The 21,462-nt window shown below is 32.8% G+C and overlaps 1 protein-coding gene across 3 annotated transcripts in view; it reads right to left on the bottom strand.

Annotated features, from left to right (window-relative positions):
• sky (GTPase-activating protein skywalker) overlaps window positions 1-21,462 on the bottom strand; it is a 218,303-nt gene that overhangs the window by 9,823 nt on the left and 187,018 nt on the right. Inside the window, exons 5-10 of one of the 3 annotated variants that reach the window (XM_085955808.1) lie at window positions 13,726-13,850; window positions 10,326-10,469; window positions 8,703-8,887; window positions 6,941-7,109; window positions 4,002-4,031; window positions 3,350-3,436 (exon numbers count right to left, since the gene is read on the bottom strand). In XM_085955808.1, coding sequence (XP_085811934.1) covers window positions 3,350-3,436; window positions 4,002-4,031; window positions 6,941-7,109; window positions 8,703-8,887; window positions 10,326-10,469; window positions 13,726-13,850 — 740 coding nt within the window. The remainder of the gene's footprint in view (window positions 1-3,349; window positions 3,437-4,001; window positions 4,032-6,940; window positions 7,110-8,702; window positions 8,888-10,325; window positions 10,470-13,725; window positions 13,851-21,462) is intronic. The other 2 variants (XM_085955806.1, XM_085955807.1) reach the window with 2 other exon arrangements.

The following is a 21,462-nucleotide window of genomic DNA, read 5'->3' as shown; positions in this document are numbered from 1 at the left end:
GTCACCTGTCCATATGTGTTGACGAGAGCATGGTGCCATTTCGCGGTCGAATTATATTTAGATTTAGATAGTATAATAAACAGAAAAGGCACAAATACGGAATAAAAGTTTTCAAATTGGGTAGTATAATACCTGGATACACATAAACTGGAAATATACGTATACATACCTTATAATCATTTTTGTTATTCTATTTTTTTATTATTTACATATTTTTTATAACTTACATTTTTATAATCTATTTAATTTTTATTTTTATATCAATAAAAACACATTTACAATTTAAAAGGAAAACTTTTTTTTTCATTATGTACATTCTTTACATTAGTGAGCCTATATTTTGTGACTGGGAAGACATATTTTCAGGCCAAGTGGCAGTAATATACAGAAGGGCCATGCCGGTCACCGCGTATCGAAAAATGCACTGCGAGCGTGCCCGCCGGCGCTGTAGAACAACTCTAAGGCAGGTCTTCTTTGCCGGTCACCGGTGATCCCCATGGCCCCCTGAACGTAATCCAATGCCGGTCACCGGTGACCCCCATGGCGATCAACGTGTTAAGTAGATGCGTAACGTTTTTTAGTCATCTTTACGCGATTTAAGAATATATTCCTCCGACGGCATCACAAAACAAATTAACGTGCTCACACCTCGACTGTCGGTCTCTGATTGGTGACAAGTGCGAAATTTCGTTCCACCTACTGTTGAAAATTATTTCCCGTTTCACTTATGTATGCTCTTAAGCAATAGAGTACGTTTTAGATATTGCATCATACTTATTATTGAACTAGAGCGGATTCTACTTGGGAAGAGAATTTTTGAACAGCTATATGAAGGAACAAAAATTGAGGAATTCAGTTGTATTAAAAACTATTTTAATATGTGTTATAATAATATTATTAGGTACCTACTAATTATTGTTTGCTAACCCTACCGAGAGTGGCATACCGTGCCGATAGACAGCATAGGACAAGATATTTTAAGAAAGCGGCAGATTACGAAAGGAATATGAATACTCCAACTTTTGATGGTAGATTACAAAATTTTCGCCTTCGTCACTAATTTATATTTTATCACCCTGGACGATAATGTGCATCATCCAAGTATTAATAAATTTTCTGATTTCATTATTGAGAAATCAAAAACCAAAATTTGTAAGAAACAACACTTTACCTCTGTGGTCCATATAATAATATGTACTTAACTCAAGTGCGCAGTCTTTGAACTAGACTAGATCTATTGATAAGAACTCACAGCATGCTTATGGTCCAAATGCTTCCTATAATGAGGTACTTGGTGCAAATAATAAATTGTGCAGCGTATGTGGTGAAGGACTAAGAAAAGACAAAATGGCGTGAGGAGTAAAGGGCATCTTGGCAAACCTTATTGTGCAGTTCTAAGGAATTGCCGGAGTTATCCGCAAGAACCGCATTCGCAAATGGGAACCACATAGCGAGATATAAATCGCGTGGTGTCTGTGGACAGTATCATGCGTGATTTACATGCAGTGAACATTTATATTGTATAATGCACAGGTGGAAAAGAATGGAACAATAAAGTCAATATTGTTGGTTAGTTGAAACTAAAAATTATTATACATTCTCTCGATCTGTTGATTTGTAGGTGTCGTGGAATTAAGCAAGTAAATGTCTGTACATCTGGCATTTAGCTAATGGTAAACGTAAATAAATTATTTGAATCAATGCCTGGAAAATGCAATCGAGTTTTTGATCTAATAACGTTTTTGGCTTAAGACTAAGAAAAGGGGGCATTTGTTTTAATTTGAAAACACAATATGATGGAAAAACACTAACATTAAAACCAACCATTTACGCTTGAAACACAAAGACATTGGTTAGGTGCCACAAATATTGAATTGAGGATTTATCGGTATTTGTAAATAGTTTTTTAAAACACAACAAATATATTTGTGCAAATTCTATTTCCCAATATTATAATAAAGACATTTTCGAATCAAAGACCATATTTTTCCTGGTTTAGTTGTATAAATAGTTAATCCCATTTTTACAGACATTAATTCATTAATTCATTTTTTCAATCGACTTGTGAAATTTTCAATTATAATAGGTACATGTATAACTAAACCACATTAGCTAATAAGGATCATAACCTTTTTTAACGTAGAATATCATACAACAATAATAAGTAATTAATAACACAAAATAAGTCATGCTCAAAAAGAATTCAGTGAAGGATATTGTCTACTGCTCAACTGATTGGAATATTCAATTTATGTTTTCTGGACAAAACAGGTTAACAATAAGTATTTAAAATTTTACAGGTAATAATGCAAATTGGAAAATAACTAATACGACATGTATTAAACATGCAAAAAATTAGTCACATTTTATTCTTTTATGGTACTAATGTATCTCTCCCAGCCTTCTCTATAATTGTAAGTTTGTCAAAATACTACCGAGAAAAATTGACAAAACTATTAATTTATCAGTCGTTAATTCGTGATGATATGATTGATTCAAACGATAAGATGACAATAATCAAAATAAAAACAACAATTTCAATGAGATTCGTACTTTTCCATAAATTTTTAATAACCAGGATGCCACCTATCAGCATCCATAGGCTCGGTATGTCTACGCCTATGGAATGTATACAACTGACAAAGAATAACGTACACTTCTGTAATATTAACAAAATAAATTATTGTAAACATTACATTATTTATAAAAGGACAAAAGATTTTTTTTTCATTAGCTGCTTTACAATTCGATGCGAATCTTAACCGCCTCACAAAAAGGTTTCTCAACAAAATTTTTATTTTACGAGAAAGTGATATTACTTATGGCTTAACTGATTAGGTATAAAATATACTAAATTTTAAAAGTTTAATCTTCTTTAAAACAATTATAAGGAGTATGGCATATCTTCAAACCATAACATGTTAGTTAACAAAGTATGTGACATTTACTTCTAATACAAAACACTGGGTTGTAACTAACGGTAAGTGTAGAAAAAATTAATCAATATCTACAAGATACTTTAAATACAAAGGTATTTAATCAATAGAAAGTAATGATATGTAGTTGAAGAATCCTGAAAAATGTATAATTGTAGCCACGCATCCAGGGAACATATTTTTGATAACTGCCAATTTAAAATTAGAACCATTTAAGTCTAAAATTAATACAAAATATTTTAAAGCATTTTTTCTTTGCGGGTATCTCTCTGTTGTTATAAGATTCCTGGATGTGTGCCTGAGAATGGTGCATAATGAAATCGGTTTAATGTGCGTAAAAATGTTTTTCCAACAAGTGGAATCATCTGAATGACATCTAGTGGGCCATACGGAAACTTTCCGCGTAGACTTACTTCCTTCTGGTCAAGAATCTGCGACTTGATGCTGTGAATTGGGAAAACTCCCACCGAAAGAGACCGCGGTCCGGGGGAATGAGATCCCTTTTTGAGGAAAGCAGCATGGCAACACACAACACCCCACATTTATAATAAAATTACGATATTATTGTTCAAGTTGTTTAATAAAAATAGAGTTAAATTTGAATAGCACGGTGTCTGTTTGTATTGTCTTGTAACTGTAGTAGTAAGTATTTGCAAAAAGGACATATTTAAAATTATTAGTTTTCCTATATTAATTAATGGATACGAATTGTAAAGCATTTTTTATACGAATGATAATGAAGAACATAATATGATTTAATTCATAAGCAGTGAATAGTAAAAGCAAATGTTTCTGCCTCACTAAACTGAATTATAACATATGAATGTCTTTAATACTAGGTATTCATTTCAGTTCCCAAAATCATATTCAATTATATATTAGTAAAGACACGTGAACCAAATTTCCAGCCAAGACCAATATTCTATTCACACAAAAATAATATCTCGCTAGAATATTATATGAGTTAGGCGATATTAATACAAAAATATATATTATTTGTTATTAGTAATAATTAATATGAAAATCCAATCCAGGCATTAAAAATGTGTATCAACAATACAATACCATTTGTTTACATGAGTCCTCATTCAACCTCTGCAAAACCAAAGACACACCATTTTCTTTCATACATATTTAGCGACATTTATATTAAGCTAAGATTAATCAAATCTGCCTCCACAACTAAACCTTCACCAAAAAATTACCATGTCAATAGTATTAATTGTGACTCATAGACCCGATTTCCATGCGAATTACGAAAAAATTATAATACTATATAATATAGGTATAATATAATACTGTATTCAGTATATTCAATATTGTACAATAGAATTTAATAGAAAGATATACCCCAGATTTAGAAGAAATTCATTACAATTAAATATATTATTAATTATTCTGTACACAAAAGAAACAATGTGAAAAATCAAAGGAGTCGTCCATAAATAACATCAAACGATTTTCAGTAAGTAATTTTAAATCACCTCATATTTTTGAACTCCAATTAATATATCGTCACCGTTTTAGCAAAACCATCTATGTGTCACTTTTATCAAAAATGACTTTTAAATACCAAGTCATTTCTTATTTTTTTCTCTATAGGCCAGTAAAATGATCTATGTGGTGGGTAAACTCGCTCCGAAGTTATATCAAAAAATAAAAAACAGCTATGTGTAAGGTTCAAAAACCACGGTTCACAAAAACAACTATGTGTATATTATAGTAACATATAGATGGTATTTTGATATCGAGATTTTTTTACAGTTTGGCTACACATAGTTTGTTTCTATATTATATGCTATGCATTATGGTCTTGCACGACGGTTTGAAAGATGCTTTCTCAAAAAGAGAGACAGGAAATATTCAATAATTTCTGGAAGATGCCTACATAGTCAATAGGGTATAGGCGAGAATTAATTTAAAAGTTGGATAAACAACTACAAACGTCTCGATGACAGTGGCCAATTGAAAGCAACAATGACAGGTAATAAGAATCTGACTGAAGATAAATAATTGGTAGTGCAACCAAAAACCAAAACGGAGAGATTTGTGGAAAAATGTTACATTATGGTTGGATCTAATTCCAAAGTTCCCAGCCATTATTGCAGAGAAAATACCTCCAGGGTGTATGTGGAATCGTGTTTCCGATCCAAAATACAAATGCATGATGAATATAAAAAATGGTCTCTGGAAAATGGTCATAAAGCAGCAGAATATACTCCAGTATATTTACCACCAAAAAATCAGTATCCACCAACCACGTAAAGATCAGTGTGCCATCACTGCCATCTGCTGTAGTTATAAAATGAAGAATGTTTCAGAAATGAAATACAATAAATAGCCACATTATTAAAAAAAAAAAAAAAGCTAGAAGACCAAAAATGAAATGAAGGAGAGTACCAGAAGTATTACTGGACGGTTAGTAATCACAATGGATCTCCAAAGTGTGCTGCTATGTCCAAAACACAGGCACAAATGTATTATAAACAAAAGCTGCAACTACACAATTTCACCATAGACATTCTTCATAATGTATCTTCTAATGAATTTGTCTCATCTCATCGAAAGCAGGACAATACAATGAAATAATTCTAATATCGGATGGGTGTGGATATCAAAACCGAAATAAATTATTCGCTACTGCTCTAAGTTATATCTTTAGAGAGAAAAAACATCGAGATTCAACAGCTTTTTCTGGAAAAAGGCCACGAAGAAAAGTATTTTAAGCCTCCAATATATTCACCATCTGATTATATAGCACGTATGCGGCTAGCAAGACCAAAACAACCTTATAAAATTAATGTCATTGATTTTAAATTTTTAAGAATTATGGATAAGATTAAATCTGGATTAAGTTCAATCAGACCAGGAAAACGAATCGGAGATCCTGTTGTATATGATATTAAAATGTTACAGTATCTACCAGATGGAACAATCTTTTACAAACTCAACTTTATCAGTGCAACCGTTTGACTGCCTTTGTAATATATATAATGAATCATTGCCAATATCGCAGTCGAAATACATACATCTTCAGGAATTAAAAAGTGTAATAGAGAAAGATCACCACTATTTCTACGATAACCTAACATTTAAACCTGCTAATAGAAAGTAAACGAACTTATAAATATAATATCATCTCACTATTGCATTAATAATTAATAAAATGATATTGCAATTTATCACTAACGCACTATGTATATTTCAACTATTATTTATGTAACAGTTTTTCATGAATTTATTATTATTCACATTTTGATGAATAAATTAAACTATGTGTATTTACAAAACGGTCAAAACAACTTATGTGACATCACAAACTGTATTTTTATTATTTTTGTATTAAAAATAAAAGATTTTTGTAAACAAAATAATAATCTTAGACCATTTTCTGATTATAATAAAGCATTCTTCATAATTTTAATGTTTAAATGTAACATTATTTTTTTATTCAGTTTTATCCTTCTCCTGCACAATTTGAGAAAGTGCACATAGATGGTTTTGCTAAAACGGTGACGATATGTTCAGAAAATATGATATGATAATAAAATTATATTAGACCCCTCCCCACGGTTAGGGTGTGATGTCATATATGGACAACCCCTACACAAGTTTTTGATGTGATAAAACACAATTAGAATACCATTCTTATATCTGTTTGACTCTCATGTAATTAAACTGGAATTCTATGTATGAAAGTTTTCTATTTACATATAAAAAATCCTTTTACTAAACAAATAAGTCATTGTTCCTCCTGAGTACAGATTTAACATAAAACACCAAATGCAATATCCATAATAATTTAAAGTAGTTAACAATAAAACCAATGTAATATTCATTTGATAATAATATAGCTTGTAAAATTCCTAGAAATATAAATGATGAAATATTTTATTATTTGAAAGGATTTGAATAACTTATGAATATTGTATTTGTCTTTTACGATAAAACATATTTTGGATAAATTCTGTTGCAAAAAAATAATTGATCAAGATCATGTTTACCTCTCGTATTGTTAGTGTATGTGACATCATCTGAATGTTGACTTGTGATTGGCTGGTGGGAAGATTATCGGAAGATCGAGATCTCACCAGCTGTCTGGATCCGCTGAGAACCGACCGGGATTTCAAAACCATCTCTGTCTTTATGAAGATCCGGGAAATGTATTGTGAACTGAAATGAGCATTGTCGATTGAAGTGATTAATGATATCTCTTGTGAGAAAATATAGGAATACATTTTGTAGGAAAACTGCATTATACATCACATTCAAAAAATAATATCATTCAGAAAAGACTCTTCAGATTTTCAATAGTCCAATATAAATTATGGATTCTCTTTGTTAAATAGAAATATATATAAACACAAGCACGAGGTACATATAGAACAGTCATTCATTCATGATTTAAACTTATACCTCCTTTACACGTGCATGGATTTATTTTGGACAGGACGTACAGTACGTATTATTGCAGCCAAAAAGAGAAAATGTACGTGTAAACATGTATTAGCCTGCAGTTGGCAAGATTGCATGTATGAATCAAAAAAGTTTGAAAGCTCCTGAATTTTCATGCGACAGATGAGAATTTTTCGATCTGCACCTGGCTGTAGAACGATAGTGGCGAACCTGCCAGCAAAAAAATGAACTACGAACGAATTTTGAGGTTAACCGATTTTCACTACCTGTCAAATAATACCATAAAACGACAATAGCGCGTCTTGCTCACTCTTGAAGAATGAGATTGGAGAGACAGTCAGGACTTTTACGTGTAGACAGTTATTGTCACGATAGTTTAAAATACACACTATTGCTGGCAGTAAATCCAAGCACGTGTACAGGCGCTATTATGCAAAAATAATTAAAGAATCTTAGAAGTTTTCAGTTGCCATAAAGCGGCATTTCAGTTTGGGTTGAATGTGGACTGGTTTCTTTCTGCATAATGCCAGCCAATCAGTGTTCTTGCCAGTAATTGCAATCAATACATTAAAAACTCCTACAATAGCGTTTAATTTCATTTGCCAGTGATATATTTCTATCAAGGATTCAAATTGAGAAGATTGAAAGTAATGATTGAATAATTTAAGTCTCTAAAATCGTTTAGATGTCATCAATAAAAGCGATCTTCATTTGTCGCTAACAACATTGCAAACAGATGTTTATCATACTTGTTAGGTTGCATAAGTGGAGCTCGAATGAGTCCCCACGTATCGAGTATGGTAAGATTCAGACCACGGAGCACACTGGGGCCATGTCATACATATATATGCCTTCCTCGAAAAAGATTCAGCCATAAACTGAAAGCTATTCCTTTTTTAATTGATGCCTTGCTGGTTCCACTGTGACTAAGTAGTAGTTCTGTTATCTGGTTTTTGTGATTTGGTTGTTACCTTCAACTTTTTCTTTTTGAATAAAATATTTTACTAAGGCCATAAGTATATCACAAGGATTAAAAAAATGTTACCATCAATCTATTGTATATTTTGTGTTTTTAAAATACAGTGATTTTTTTTCCCTCTTGTTTCTTCCACCAAGCAACTATTATAGGTCAAAAAAGTATGGGAAAATTATTAGTTACAAAGTCAGTTGACTCCACTTTTTTAACATTTTGTTAAAAGTGCTTTTCGAATACCTATTAGTTCATTAAGGGCGATTTTTTTAAAAAATATCTAGCAAAACAGGTTAATGGATATAACTGACTATGTAACTAGCACCCTTCAATTATCATGACGAAAGATAATGGTCAAAATACGGTAGTTTAATGAATACCTTAGGGCTCTTATGCTGAAAGCGGTGCGAAGTAATTTAGTGGGTGATACAGGGATATTCCTGCAGAATTTGTTGAGAGCATTTTCAACGCCGTTCTTGGTCACCTCTCCCATCCATTCCGAGTTCTGATTCGTTGAGTATTTGTGGAACAACATGATGACTGCCATGGCTACTCTGTAGAGGACCTGAAATGACATTTCAATTTATTAAAATAATAATACTTATAGCTTTACCATTATACATCTGACATCTTAGCAGCGATCTGCATAGCTACAATTGTCTCTGCTATTGCAGGTGTACACAGTTATTCCCTGACACCGAGAGAACTGATAGTTTTATTGACTCAATGCCACACATTATTTTGTACAATACCAGTAAAAAATCTAGTCAACCCTGATGGTACATGAAAGATTTGAAGGGGAAAGTAGTAAGTATATATAGTATTCAAATAATAGTATAATTTTATTTTGAATTTCCATACAATAATTTTGTCGTAAATACTATAATAAACTATTTTATATTCAATGAATAATTCTAAAGATTTAAGAATGTAACATTCTTTATTGAACATACATAATTTGAAATATATATATATTTTTTTTACCATGTCCGATCCTAATTGGGCCTCCACAGGGTGGAGGTTTGTATTAATCGAATTTTGTTTTTACGAGAAATGGATGTTGGCCACTTTTGCTCAACCTAAAAGGACGATACTCTGATGAGTCAAACACAAATTGAAGAGTAATCTTTATATGACAGAAACAAAATTCGAGCCTGGGACCCACGACACTATAAGTATAAGCCGACCATTAAGCCGCTCAGCCATCATGCTAATAACGATATTTAGAAAGCGCGAACTGTGAGAAAGTGAGAACTGTAAAAACACTTGCCGCAATAAGATAGGACACACATAACTGAGTGATTATAGCACACATGTGTGAATCCCAGGGGGCACAGGTTCGAATCCTATTTCAAAAGAGATTTTTTTCAAATTATGTAAATTATGTGTAAAAACACCTGATCGGCTCTTCAGAAAAGTTAAAAAAGGGTCTTGAAACTGACACTAAAGAAAAAAATCAATTCGCTGCTTAGAATATAAAAAAATTCTGATAATTCGCCGTCAAAAGTGAGGTGCATCAGTCGAAATATAGTTCATTACAGGAGTGTTACTAAAATTTTGCAAGTTTGGGAAACACCAATCTAGTCTAATCCCGGCAAGTTCAATATCTAAAAAAAAAAAAAATGTCAGTAAAACTACTGTTTGACAATAAAAAAAACATGGATTAACAAATTTAATCAATGTGATAAAAGTCCGATAAAGACAAAGATAATGGTCCACTAGTACATAATAGTATTATTTATACACAGTATTAACATCACTGAACAAAGGTAGAAGGAAATATATTTTTAGAAATAGTATGCAATATGATTAATACAACAAGTATGTTAAATTGCTTACAAATAAACAGACGGATTATATTCAAGTGGTTTGTAAATAATTTTCATATGAATAAATAATTTTGCTATTCGAAAATGAATAAATTAGTCCTATTGACAGAAGGGTTGTGCACTACTGCATTAAGGCATAAAACCGGGTTATAAATGTTTAGAATGATTCCCAACCTTAATCCCTTCATGGAAAAAGCAGTCCATGACGCGCACCAAGTGAGGAAACGGAAGACCAGCCAGGATCCACCACTCCCAGTCGGAGTAGAGACGCTCCGATCGAGCACCACACACCCTCGCTACATACGCCCACGCAGACTTCTGAAAATGACAAAATAAGTAGAAATTAATTGAGGGGCCAAGGATTAAAGGGATGCAAGTGACATCTAAGTAAAAAATGAGTTAAGAGCAGTATTCACATTACCAAATGTCCAAACCTACCTACCTATTTGTGCGTGAAAAGAGATGTTTTCCTTTTATTCCTTCCATTGGATTAGATTCCGTGATGTATTTTTTTTAGATTTTAGTCAGTCTTATAAAAAAAAAAAGGAATATGAATATTTTTTTTTGTCATATAAAATATAAATAATGTTTCCTTAGAAAACCATATACTTAATATTATCATTTAAATAATGTTGAAAACCATAGAATTTATAATCGCAAATTTAACTATGAAGTCGATTTATTCGACTCAGTTAACCTTGAACATGGATTCCTTAAATCCTCAGCTCCTAAATTTGGTTAAATACAGAATTAAATAAAATAGTCATATCCAAGCTATAAAGAAGCATTACAATATTATTATGATATAAAATAATAATATCGTCGGTGTTTTGTAAAAAGGGCGAATCAACCAAAATGCTACTTTACAGGAGGAGGATTTTTAACTTTTGACATTTATTTGTTTTTTACCTGTAGATGATTATAAATATCTAACAAGTTTATAATAAAGCTTAAAAAGAATACTGTCATTATAATAGGTATTATTATATAATATTTTAAAAGGCCTAATATGTCACATTTGCTTTTTATTTTGTAATTTTAATTAATTTAATTTTAGTCGATTATCGTTTTTAAGTACTTTCCTGTGGAGATAAAAATTCGCCGTTTTTACACAACAAAGCTAGTGTGGTACATATTGTATTTTCATTAAAAACTCGATTTCGCCAAAATGGTTGATTCGCCCTTTTTACAAAACACCGACGATATGTGATGAAAGGACAATCATTACTCAAAATAAAAACACTAGTCTGATGTCGGCCTCGTTATCCATAACGACTGTAGGTACTTACTCGGTTTTATTATTTCTTCGTGAAATAAAAATTGAAAAAAGCTCGATCAGAGAAGTGCTTTTTTGTAGATTAGCAATCCAAACTTTGGAGTATGGGAACTAACAGTCTATCCAAAATGCAAACAAAGGCAAAATTTATATTTAAAAAAAAAAACACAATATTGCTGGTTACAATCGGTACCTAAATCACCATTGAGATATTATAATATAGGAAACGACCTAATTTCGCACAGGTTTTACGCGATCAATTATGTAGTTGTTAACATAAGAAATTAAGGTTTTGATATTTTGCTCGGCGCATTGGTATGGTGGTGTGCAAAAAAAATAACAAATACAGAACGATGGGCTTAAAATCTCTCTATCCTCGCCACGACTATTTAAAAAAAAATGTATTATCATTGATGAGATGCCTACTCTGGTCCCAAGTCGTGTGATTTTTATGGTAATTTAAAAAAAATATAAGGTTAAGGGGGGACATGCTCGTCGAAGGTCAAAATTGAGTTTTTATTGTATTTTCAAACCATGATCCTGGACACTCCTTAAACGTTGTAGATAATCTATTTTAATAATTTTGAAGCCTTATTATCCTTTATAGTTATTTTAAACATTTTATGACTGCATGAAGTATTTTTGTTACATAAAATAGTATTCTTTTAAACCTCTCGCTCTAATGTTTTAGAATATAGTCATATTTCGGTACAGAACTGTGCAGTGGTGTTAAGAGTTTTTACATTTATTAATTTTTAAACGCATTTATAAAACCATTAGCATAATTTATTACGAGATAATTTTTGTAAAATATTCACGATAAAAAATTATTTTGATAATCTCTGTGATCCCAAATTTGACAAGAATTAGGCATTTTATTATTCAAAAAATCGGCAAGATTAACACATTTGAAGATGAATCTAAAGATACGTATTATAAGCTATGTCTTTGACCATTCAAGTGTGATAAAAATCTTATGAATAATGATTGCTTTATAATAATTATTGACCTAAGAATAAGGTAGTGTTTTTTTGAAATACGCCATTTCTTTTGTCATTCCTTAGTGGTTAAGCTACAACATACGGCCGTAGCCATAAAATGACAAACTAAAATTAAAGTAGGGAGTAAAATTATGTTAACGCGCGTATTTGAACATGTACCTAACCGAATTTTTTTTTATTTTTTTTTAAACGGTACATGTTCAAACACGCGCGTCAATATCATTTTACTCCCTACTTCAATTATAGTTTGTCAATTTATTTCTACGGCCGTATGATGTAGCTTAACCACTAGGGAATGACAAAAGGAATGGCGTATTTCAAAAAAACACTACCTTATTCTTAGGTCAATAATTATTATAAAGCAATCATTATTCATAAGATGTTTATCACACTTGAATGGTCAAAGACATAGCTTATAATAAATATCTTTAGAATCATCTTGAAATGTGTTAATCTTGCCGATTTTTTGAATAATAAAATGCCTAATTCTTGTCAAATTTGGGATCACAGAGATTATCAATATAATTTTTTATCGTGAATATTTTACAAAAATTATCTCGTAATAAATTATGCTAATGGTTTTATAATTGCGTTTAAAAATTAATAAATGTAAAAAATCTTAACACCACTGCACAGTTATGTACCGAAATATGACTATATTCTAAAACATTAGAGCGAGAGGTTTAAAAGAATACTATTTTATGTATCAAAAATACTTCATGCAGTCATCAAATGTTTAAAATAACTATAAAGGATAATAAGGCTTCAAAATTATATAAATACATCATCTACAACGTTTAAGGAGTGTCCAGGATCATGGTTTGAATATACAATAAAAACTCAATTTTGACCTTCGACGAGCATGTCCCCCCTTAATACAGAATACAGGTAAATAAAGGTAAAAATACAGGTTCGCGGATACCAAGTCTAGACTGAACGACGTGAAAAGTTGGTCGACAATATAGTAAGAAGCTTTGCTTTCATTTCGGAAAATTATTAATGATTTTTTCCCTCCATAAGTTGGATGGGATTTGCAAGTTTTTTTAAAAATTAAAACAGTGACATTCTAAATAAAATGGTAATAACACGATCGATGAAATACTATTGAGATTTCTATTAAAAAAACAAGACAAACTCAATACAAAAATCCTATTTTAAACACATAAGCCATTATAACAGATTAGCTTACCTAATTGAATTTATTAAAATCGTTTGCATCCTTACGTAGATACTGGTCTATAGTTTTGTAATATTACATTAAATTCTACAAATTATTATTTGAATATGGATAACTTACGGCATGTTTTTTGGCAATCTGCATGACAGTCTTCCAAGTTACTTCGTAGAGGAGCTTCGTTTGTGTGATGAACATTTTCTCCTTCGCCGCGACCAGACTCGCCATACAGTGATAGCATTCTTCCTCTGGAAAGAAAGAAAAATAACTCATTAATACGATATTCAGTAATAAACCCAAACATAATTTCTTTATAAGAAACTTCGACCTTATAAATGAACTAATCGAAGAAGTTACATCGCTCAGATAAGGCTACAAAATGGGGAGGAGATACTCAACATTTTATGCTAACAGTACAATTTATTGAAAAAACAAAGTGTCCAACATTTTCAAGTGAAGCAAGATGAAAACTTATGATTTTAAATACATCAGTAAAGCAAGTAGGTATTCAGATCAGATATCTGAAAATGGATCTGGGCGTCCAACAAGATTTCAATAGTGAGACTAAATGGCAAGTAAATAAAGATGCAAGCATCTCGGGATGTCTACGAGATATTGTTTGTAAAAACAAAGGCATTTATAAAACTTGCCTCGGATTAATAATTATGGCATGGGATACGTACGTACTACATACATACATCATATTATGCTGTAAAGAGTGTAGGTAAAGGATATAAACGAGACAGACGACGTAACAAAGAAAGAGTGGAGGGCTTAGGGACGCGGAGACCCGAAGAACTAACTGACTAATTTAGAGGAACCCACGATCAAAATACAATAAATACCAAAATTTACATTCCAACTATAACTAATTTATTATTATTGGGGATGATGAGCAATAACTGATGAAGTGATGACATAATAATATTAAAAATCGATTGCCAAAGTAGCTTGATTTGGAAGAGCGCTGATGAGTAGGTATTAAAATTGACCAATAGTTAAAATTTGTCGCAATTAGTATGTCACTGCGTAGCATATTGGTAAATGAGACAGATATGGCGTAAACCCGGGAGATACAGGGTGCGATTCCCCGTACGGGTGGCTTACTTTTGTCAAAAAAGATTTTTTCTATTGGTTATAATATACTCTATCAGAAAGTGTTTTTCAAAATTATGTATGTTCAATAATTAGAATGATACATTCTTAAAATCTTGTGAATTATTCGTTGACTAAAAGAAATAGTTAATTATAATAATATTAGTTTATTTTTTCCGTACAGGTACCTACGTATCTGTTCGAGTGGTTATATTATGGGCCCTTTTTTATGTTAGTAGCAGGGATTTTGGTAAAACTCCACAGGGATCATATTGGAAATCCGAGAAATTTTGAAAGTGATCACATGACGAAAAGAAAGGAGAAAATTTTTGAATATACACATGGAATGGATGGATGAAACTAGGATCCTACACATTATGGAGCATGTGAGATTTGCTGCCTCTCCCACCCCGGGCAGATCCCAAAAAGAATATAAGGATAGCCGATACTCAACTTCGCAGAAATCTGAGATGTTTTATTTATTTTTTATTTAATATTCTTTATTATAGAAAAAAAAACATAATTTTGAAAAACTTCAGAAACATACATCCGGAGATTGAAAGGCGTGAGTTCGAGTCCCACTAGATCCAACTTTGTTTCTATTATGTTTGTTTCCGAGGAAAAGACTTTTTATTTTTAGCACTAAAAAAAGTGACGAGGCCCAGTTACAATAATGAAACCCAGACTTGAGAAAATCCAATACACGTATTGTGTCTTCACTGAGAATCGAACCCGGTTATGAAAACCATTGCCTTACGAAGAGGACTACTCACAGCGTAGCCAGACGCCCCCTTCTAAGCAAAGTCCCTGGCGGGACAGCTAAATTCACGGTTGTTCAACAAATACAAATAATAATAAGTTTGGGCTAAGACAAATGAACGTGATGCACAACACGTGCGCCGAGCGGATACTTGATGCTGAAACCTTCTATTGATGTGATTGCAAACAATTTGAAAGACTTGTACAGGAATGGCATCAGTCATTCCAGTTAATCCCGGGAAAAAGAGACCAAACATATTGTGAAACTAATTTCATTTGTTTTAAGCATATCAACACCTAATTGCTATACAGAACGCGTATTTTCTCAGATGAATTTAAAGTGGTCAGATGCAAGAAACATATTATGTTCTATTGATAATATCAGAATTAATTGTTCAATTCAACATGATATACTCATCAAGGCCGTCAATTATGAACAACACGACAATAAGACAGCACCACTATTGGGGAAAACTTTTCGATGCATTACGACCGAATTTATGTAGGAGGTATATCATCACATGACAGCAAATAAAAAAAAACAGATAACATAGGGGTGGACACAATAAACGAATTGGCGGAATTCGAACGCCCTGCCAATCAAAGCCACTTTGGCCTACCTATCGAGAAAACTATTCTCTCTTGGCACGGTCGAATGATTCGAATCCGGCACGTTCGCACATCACGTTATTCGAATCCCAAATCTAATATGTTTGTCTTTTCATGTCTCTATAAATCAATAGCGCCATCACCATATTATCTGATTCGATAATCATACCTAATATTCGTAACACGCATAAGCAAATACGAATACATATTTATGTATTATCGATAATGTCAGAAATAAAAGAAGATAGATTTCTAGCCATGCTTTGGATTCAATGACACGTTAGGTTAGGTTAGGTTACGTTAGGTTAGGTATTACTCTTTATCTGTTATTCAAACGGGGTTTTATTATGCCATACTTAAATAATCTCGCCGTCGTTAGACGAGAGTGGTGATTGTGACCGTTTATGAAGTCGTAGGTCTCGGGTTAGAATCCCTGGTCTGGCAAATTCACATGTTCACGTGTGTGTTTCTCAGATCATAGACATAGTAGGTTGAGCAAGTGGCCAACATCGATTAAAAAAAAAACTGTTAAGAAACCTCTTCATTGGGTGGCTAAGATCCACATCAGATTTTAGAGTAAAGTTAATGATGATTATTTAAATAAGCTAGTCTTAAGTTTTTATAATAAACATAATCTTATTTTTGAAAATATAATGAATTACAATACTTTGATAATAGTCAGGACCGGTACCGTCCGGTTAGAAGAACATTGCTAACATATATTTCAATTAAATACATTGTTAGGTTAGGTAGGTACTGTAATTAAAAAAATAAATATGTAGGTAGTAGATTATTTTCCAAGTACTATTTATTGACTGATAATATTCTTTCGAAAAATGTTTCGTCGTCAATGATTCTGAATTAAATGATCACTAGTTCTCGAGTTCAACGAAACATTACTTTTGCACCCACAACCTGGCTGTGCCAGGGGAAGCTGCCCCGCTAACGCACCCATTGCTACTCCGCTGCCTGCAGGATCTATTCTCACAAGTAAAACGATAAACACGTAACATGTTTTAATCATAAATTCTTACAAAATGAATGAACATTCATTCACGAAATCATTTTCAGAAAGCGCTTGGCGGCGATTGACTAAACTACGTGAAGGACGTTTCGGCCAGTTTGAAGTGGTACATTTGCCGATTATCGGTTTACGATAATGTTGCACAATAAAATCGCACGGATTAATGGTGATGGGCAGCGGGGCTCAGAGGCACGACGTGATGTGATGAGGATAGCGCTTTCAATGGAAGCTCGTTAACAGATTTATTCGCGAGAACTTGGCCGGCGTCCAGCCGTCGATTATTTTGTTTTGAAAGAGCGTCGCGATAGCTGGCCCGCTAGGCCGCGACGTCGTCTGACGTCGATCTCGATAGCGTCCGATTAATTCACCCACTATGACTATGACTATACCATAGTTTTAAACTTTTAAAGCGTTTATTCCGTGAACGATTTTTTTTATTATATCTATCTTAATATAATTTTGCATTAGTCTTGGGTATATAATAGGTATCTGTATTTAATCTGTCAACGGATTTTTCGCATATTTCCCGTACATCCATATAATATGTACCGCGGTTATCTTACTGTCGTTCTGAAGATGGGTTTGTCGACCGAAAAAGCTGCCAACATAAAGTTATGGTAAAATTAACAAAAAAACTTTGTTTTAAAAGCATGTCAATACTACAGTATAATTATGTTATTGTAACTACATATTATATAGTAATGCGGTGACGACGCATTCTATTATAATTTGAGGGCGGTCCGGTACTTACTTCAACATGGGATAACAGTACAACGTTCTTAAAAATAATTGATGATTTTTCATGAATTGCATTGTATGAGCCAATAAAAACCTCCTTCAATTAGTTATTTTGGCAGCTTTTTTGAGTATTATTGCAAAAAAATATTTGTTTTAAATATGCGAATACACGGTGACATGTTTCTGACGTTTTCCATGTTATGTATTTTAATTGCTAAAGACGAGGATACCGGTAAATTTTAATGGCAGGATACGTACATAGTGGTTCCGGGCATAGTAAAATGAATTGCTCTCAAGAGAGTTGTCAAGTATGTAGGTTGGTGCCCGTGCAACAAGTAATAATAGAATACAATATTTCTTCTAGCGAGTGTGTAAATTCTAAATGATAATATATCAATATACACGAATACATTTAATTGTCAAACAAATAATATAAAATCAACTGTCTTCAAACATGTGTAATAAAAATAAAACACAAATGAGGAGACATATTATATTATTACGAAGAAAGTAGCAAAAACAATAGAAAGTCTTTCTGTTTATCATTATTATATTGGTACGGATAATAAAAAATGAAAACAGTAAAGCTTGGATGAGTGCCGTCTGGCATTTAATTCGCGATCAGCAGCCAAGAACATAGAAAAATAAGTTTTTCAATGTTTGATTAACAAGCACATGGCTTATTTTCATTATGCAATGCGTACAGAAGCAGAATTTATACACCTATTGGATATTAGCATTAAAGACGACAGATAATATATTATTTTCATCGAAATGTTATCATCAGTAATAAGGATCAAATTTAATATAGGATACATAGAGCAAGTAAATGTTTATGGCAAGGTATTATATTATTTAACTGGAAAATGATGAAAATTCTGGGCGTGTGCCTGATTCTCACTTCTAGTCGGCGTTTCTCTAGTCTCTGAATCAGATCACTCAGCGTTATAATATTATAATGTTATTCTAATTAAATAATTTAAATCTTATTGAATACATACTCAACATAATTGTTCTGCGTTGATTATGTAAACAAAACTAGGTAGTGATTTTTACACGTAGATAATTGTCCAGAAGCCCGGTCGCACATATATATTAAATGCGAAAATGCGAAACAGTCCTAAATCATAACCGCCGGCAATATCGCAACCCACTTCCGCGCATATAGGCGGGACCATGCCGGGACAGTGACGTCACGCGGCTAGCCGAAACGAATGGTTGAATGCGAAAAGCAGCATTTTGCTCTTTGCTCAAATTTGTTACATGCGACAAGTATTTTTTTTCTTCCAACTGTGTTGCACCGACGCTATATGTGGCAGTACATAAAGTTACATATATATGTTTTGTGTATGACAACAAAATCACATCGAACGACGTGTTGCCGTCGAGACTTCATATGTGCGACCGGGCTTACACATAGTAGGTTGTATGAGATAACATGTTTGTGACTCGTACATTCTACAGTTCCAAATCATAACCCAGTGATTTTAAACTTGTTCATTTCGCGGCTCCCTTAGTATACAATTCTCTCACGGCACATTAAATAATATGTACCTACAGTATTATGTTCTAACCATTCAATGAAAACTTTTCTTTCAAAATCCGATTCGAGACCTTTTTATATTATAACCTCCACTATGGTTCACTTAAAAGCGAACGTAGTAATTACCTATCATTTTTTACAAGTCGACCATGTTTCGTGTTTGAAATGGGCAATTTAAGTACTTAGAAAATAATACCTCGTTCATTCACAATAAATTCCAGTTTCGGGGTTTTTCTTGACAATATATAATTATTCAATAAATTGCCTGTTGAATTATTGATTATTAATGATTCTAAAATTGCGTTAAAATGATTGCGGTTTTTGACAAATGCAGTTAGGACGAAAAAACTTATAAGTAATTCATTTAATCGTGTGCGGAAACTTGTACGTATGCAGTTCGCCGTATAACACTTCACCGTGAAATGTTGTAACGGAAATATATGGCCGTATATTATAAACCGTCCAACCTCTCTGGGTCGTATAGTGTCCAAATAAAACACGGGTTTTGTCGGTATACACTTTACAGGAAGCCAGTAGCGAACCAATTTTGAAAATAGCCGATATACTGGATTATTTCTTAGGTTAGGTAAGGTTTTCATTCTTGAATGCAGGAATTTTGCGAAAATCGGCTATGAAAATTGAATTAATGTTCATATTGAATCTAATAAAATTGGAGACCGTGTAGTATACGGTCATCTCTTTCCGAAAAGAAAGCTCACGGCGAACTGTGCCACGGTGAAATGTTTACGTACAATTTACATGTAACCTCATTTAATCATGAGTATTTGTAGTTCTTTTTCAGTTTCTCTTTAATATATCATGGATACCTATTATACTATATATTATAGAGAAGGTGTTCTTCAACACCTTTGGGTCACACTGTGATTTTTATATCACTCCACAACATTAGAACATCGCGTTTCGTATTGAAATAAAGAGTATTTTATTATATTTAAACTGACTACATTTTATACCACAAACACAAGTTAACTCCATTAATTATTTTTCTTAGAATTGACGATTTACACCTCTTGAGTGTAGTATTTTTATTGTTTATAAAGAATAATGACCTATTATTAGGTTTGACGATTTATTATAATAATACGCTATCCAGTGTATTGTTATTAATAAGATAGGGTTTTTACTAATTAGATTTTTTACTGACACTTCGACTAGATAGGTAGGTAATAGAGTTTTTACCTACTTTATTGTATTGATTTACTATATGAGGTAGAGTTAAGAGTGTTCGTTGTCAGTGTGTGTTTGCCTTTGGTGAGTGCAAACGACGCCTGAAGATGCCGAAAGGCGAAACCCGGGTCGCGAGAAACGACTTAAATGGGTACAGAGCTTGAATCCATTAGAATTTAAATTCAAATTCCATCAAGTACCTTCGGTCGAAAGTATTAACAATATAATACATACTAAGTATTATCAGTTTTCCTAGTCTCTATTCATGAAATGCATTCACGTCAGTCCAGATCATAATTATTTTTTATAATGAATGTTTGTAGGCAGAAATTGTATATGTACATGTGCATACAATATTATACATCATTGAATATTTATAATCAATAGTCTTCAATACCCTCTTTTCATATATAATATTGAGAAGATTTTCTTTAATATTATTCTTCGGTAAAAACTTTTAAATAAATTTAATGGTCAAGTTTTGGTGAGTAAAACGAGTTGAAAGTTTGCGGCCGATGTGCCACACCTTTCCGCCACTCGAGAGTTGAAAATAAAACAATTTGATAAGCCGCGTGGCAGCCACGAGCGTTTCTTGACACATGGCCAAGACGTTGGGGAGATGAAAACATCGGATAGTTAGTTACCCACTCCTGCGGGATGTGCCATCGCCAATATGGGACAGGCCGGTGCAATCAAGGCCTGAACAAAAACGATGCATTAGTGCGGGTGAGAAAGTATTCGGCACCCTTACAATCTCTGCAACACGTGCTAGAGTAAGATAAAAGGTCTACTAGCTACAAGCCAGTTTCCAAAAGTATCGCCATCAAATCGGGGCGAAACGCTTCACATAGCGTCGACAACTTGCGAGCTCGTGTTGCTAAAATTGATATTTTTTGGGTTAAAC

The sequence above is a fragment of the Rhyacophila brunnea genome, unplaced genomic scaffold, assembly GCF_057557595.1.
Source record: "Rhyacophila brunnea isolate RB1 unplaced genomic scaffold, BYU_Rbru_1.0 scaffold_5, whole genome shotgun sequence".
In the NCBI taxonomy this organism is placed as follows: domain Eukaryota; kingdom Metazoa; phylum Arthropoda; class Insecta; order Trichoptera; family Rhyacophilidae; genus Rhyacophila; species Rhyacophila brunnea.
Note: the sequence above shows the minus strand (reverse complement) of the source record. Positions and strands in the feature narration are given on the sequence as shown.